We start from the raw sequence: 1,807 nt of genomic DNA, 5'->3' as shown, positions 1-1,807 counted from the left end.
GAGTCCTGATCACTCCTAACTTGTGTTCCAGTGGGTGGTGGGAGTCAAAATGCAAATGTTGGTCTGTGTGGGTGGGCTTGAACTGAATAAATTTCAAAAAATACAGATGTTTGATTTTTTTTATTGTTCCTTTAAATACAGGCATGAGATGAACACAACTTGACAGTGATCGTAAATGAAGCTTATTTCTAAAGAGGTTAACACAAACAGTGGTGTGAGTGCACATCATAGCAGATCACAGTGATGAGGCACAAACACATTACATTCAAAAATAAATCATTTTGTATTCATGAATGCCATAAATAAAGACAAAAACAATTAAAAATAAACTCTCCATGACTAGCAGAAGCCTTTACAGCTCTATGTCACGTACCTGCAGCTGATCAACTCTAGCATTGGCAAACATGAAAAGTACCTTTTAATTAAAAGGAAAACTCACATCCATATCTTTGATTTTTTTTCTACTTCGCTCCTTTTTTTACTCCCAACATTGAGAGAAAGCCATCGTTGAAGTCAAATAATTAAAAACTGCTTCAAACCAAAAAAAAAAAAAAAAAAACTAAAAATGCTGAAACTGATGTGGCTGTATTTTATATTTTACATACTTAAAGAAAGTTTGCAGGTGCTGCAATATTTATTTACATAATAACCTGCAAATAACTGGAGATGAAGAAAAAAAAGGAACCCAGTCCACTCAAAGAATGTACAATCTAAAAGAAAAGCAAAAACACATTTAAAGTGTTTAAACTGTCAATACTTAGGAATCATTATTTTCATAACAAGCAGCTTTTTTTTGAAGTAGTGTTTGATGGCTTCAAACATATTGAAGCAAACTGTAGCTATCGTTACACCAGTTAAAGGGTCTAGAAGGTACCTCTACCAATGTGATGTTTTAGAACAGCATATAACCCTGCTGCCGTGGGCAGTAGAACCAATAACCAATTTGTGTCAGCCTGGTCAATTTTAAAATTCTCAGGGTGGCATCATGTTGGAGGACTCTCCCAGAATCCCCAAGTCATGAATAACATCGATTGAGGACGACACAGCGATTGATCCGAGCCGTCTCATTAATGGGGAGGAACTCAAAACGAGGCTGGAATCTAGGAGATGTAGCCGCAATAACTCCTTTAAAACAATAGATTCAGTTTAGACTAATCACGGGATTTTATTTGTTTAAGTGGACTTTCTAGTTCCTTTAAGTTATGGCTACAATATCTACAGGAGCTTATTTTATTTTATTTTATTTTCAGTGCACATATTCATCATCGCTTATGTCTGAGTCATCAGCCTCCACCTCTCCTTCGATCACTGACTTCTTCCCTCTGCAGCATGACACCACCAAACCAATGAGGAAAGTCTACAGTAAAAAAAATAAACAAGCAAAGCACATTAGCAAATAATTCACAGGCATTAGATGGATGAATTCCAGCAAAAATGGGTAAAAAAATCAAGCTAATAAACACTGTTTTCTGAGCAGCATTTCCCACATGCCTCATCTGTGTACAAATGACATCATGCATTTCTGCTCTGCTTCTAATATGCTTTATATCATTATTGTCTTTTTTAATTTTTTACGCAAACAAGCAATAACCAAATTATATTGCTATTAATCAGTGAAAAGATTTATTTTTTGACTGTGCTTTTTCACGTGTTAACAAAAATGTCAAATAAATATAAGGATGCTTTATTAAAGTCTTTTAACTTACACCAATAAAGACCCAGTTCCCAAAGTAGTAGATGGTGCTGAAGAACCAGAACTTGTGGAGGAAAAGGTAGGATCTTGTCATAATGCACTGATCTGTAAGAG

At 35.2% G+C, this 1,807-nt stretch overlaps 1 protein-coding gene across 1 annotated transcript in view; it reads right to left on the bottom strand.

Moving 5' to 3' along the window:
* Nucleotides 1-101: 101 nt before the first annotated feature.
* Nucleotides 102-1,807, bottom strand: part of lmbrd1 (LMBR1 domain containing 1) — a 58,451-nt gene continuing 56,745 nt past the window's right edge. Inside the window, exons 15-16 of the mRNA XM_014010615.1 lie at nt 1,707-1,798; nt 102-1,357 (exon numbers count right to left, since the gene is read on the bottom strand). Coding sequence (XP_013866069.1) covers nt 1,247-1,357; nt 1,707-1,798 — 203 coding nt within the window. The 3' untranslated portion in view covers nt 102-1,246. The remainder of the gene's footprint in view (nt 1,358-1,706; nt 1,799-1,807) is intronic.

Source organism: Austrofundulus limnaeus, unplaced genomic scaffold (genome assembly GCF_001266775.1).
Source record: "Austrofundulus limnaeus strain Quisiro unplaced genomic scaffold, Austrofundulus_limnaeus-1.0 Scaffold0, whole genome shotgun sequence".
Classification (NCBI taxonomy): domain Eukaryota; kingdom Metazoa; phylum Chordata; class Actinopteri; order Cyprinodontiformes; family Rivulidae; genus Austrofundulus; species Austrofundulus limnaeus.
The sequence above is the reverse complement of the archived record's forward strand: the minus strand, read 5'-3'. Positions and strand labels throughout refer to the sequence as shown.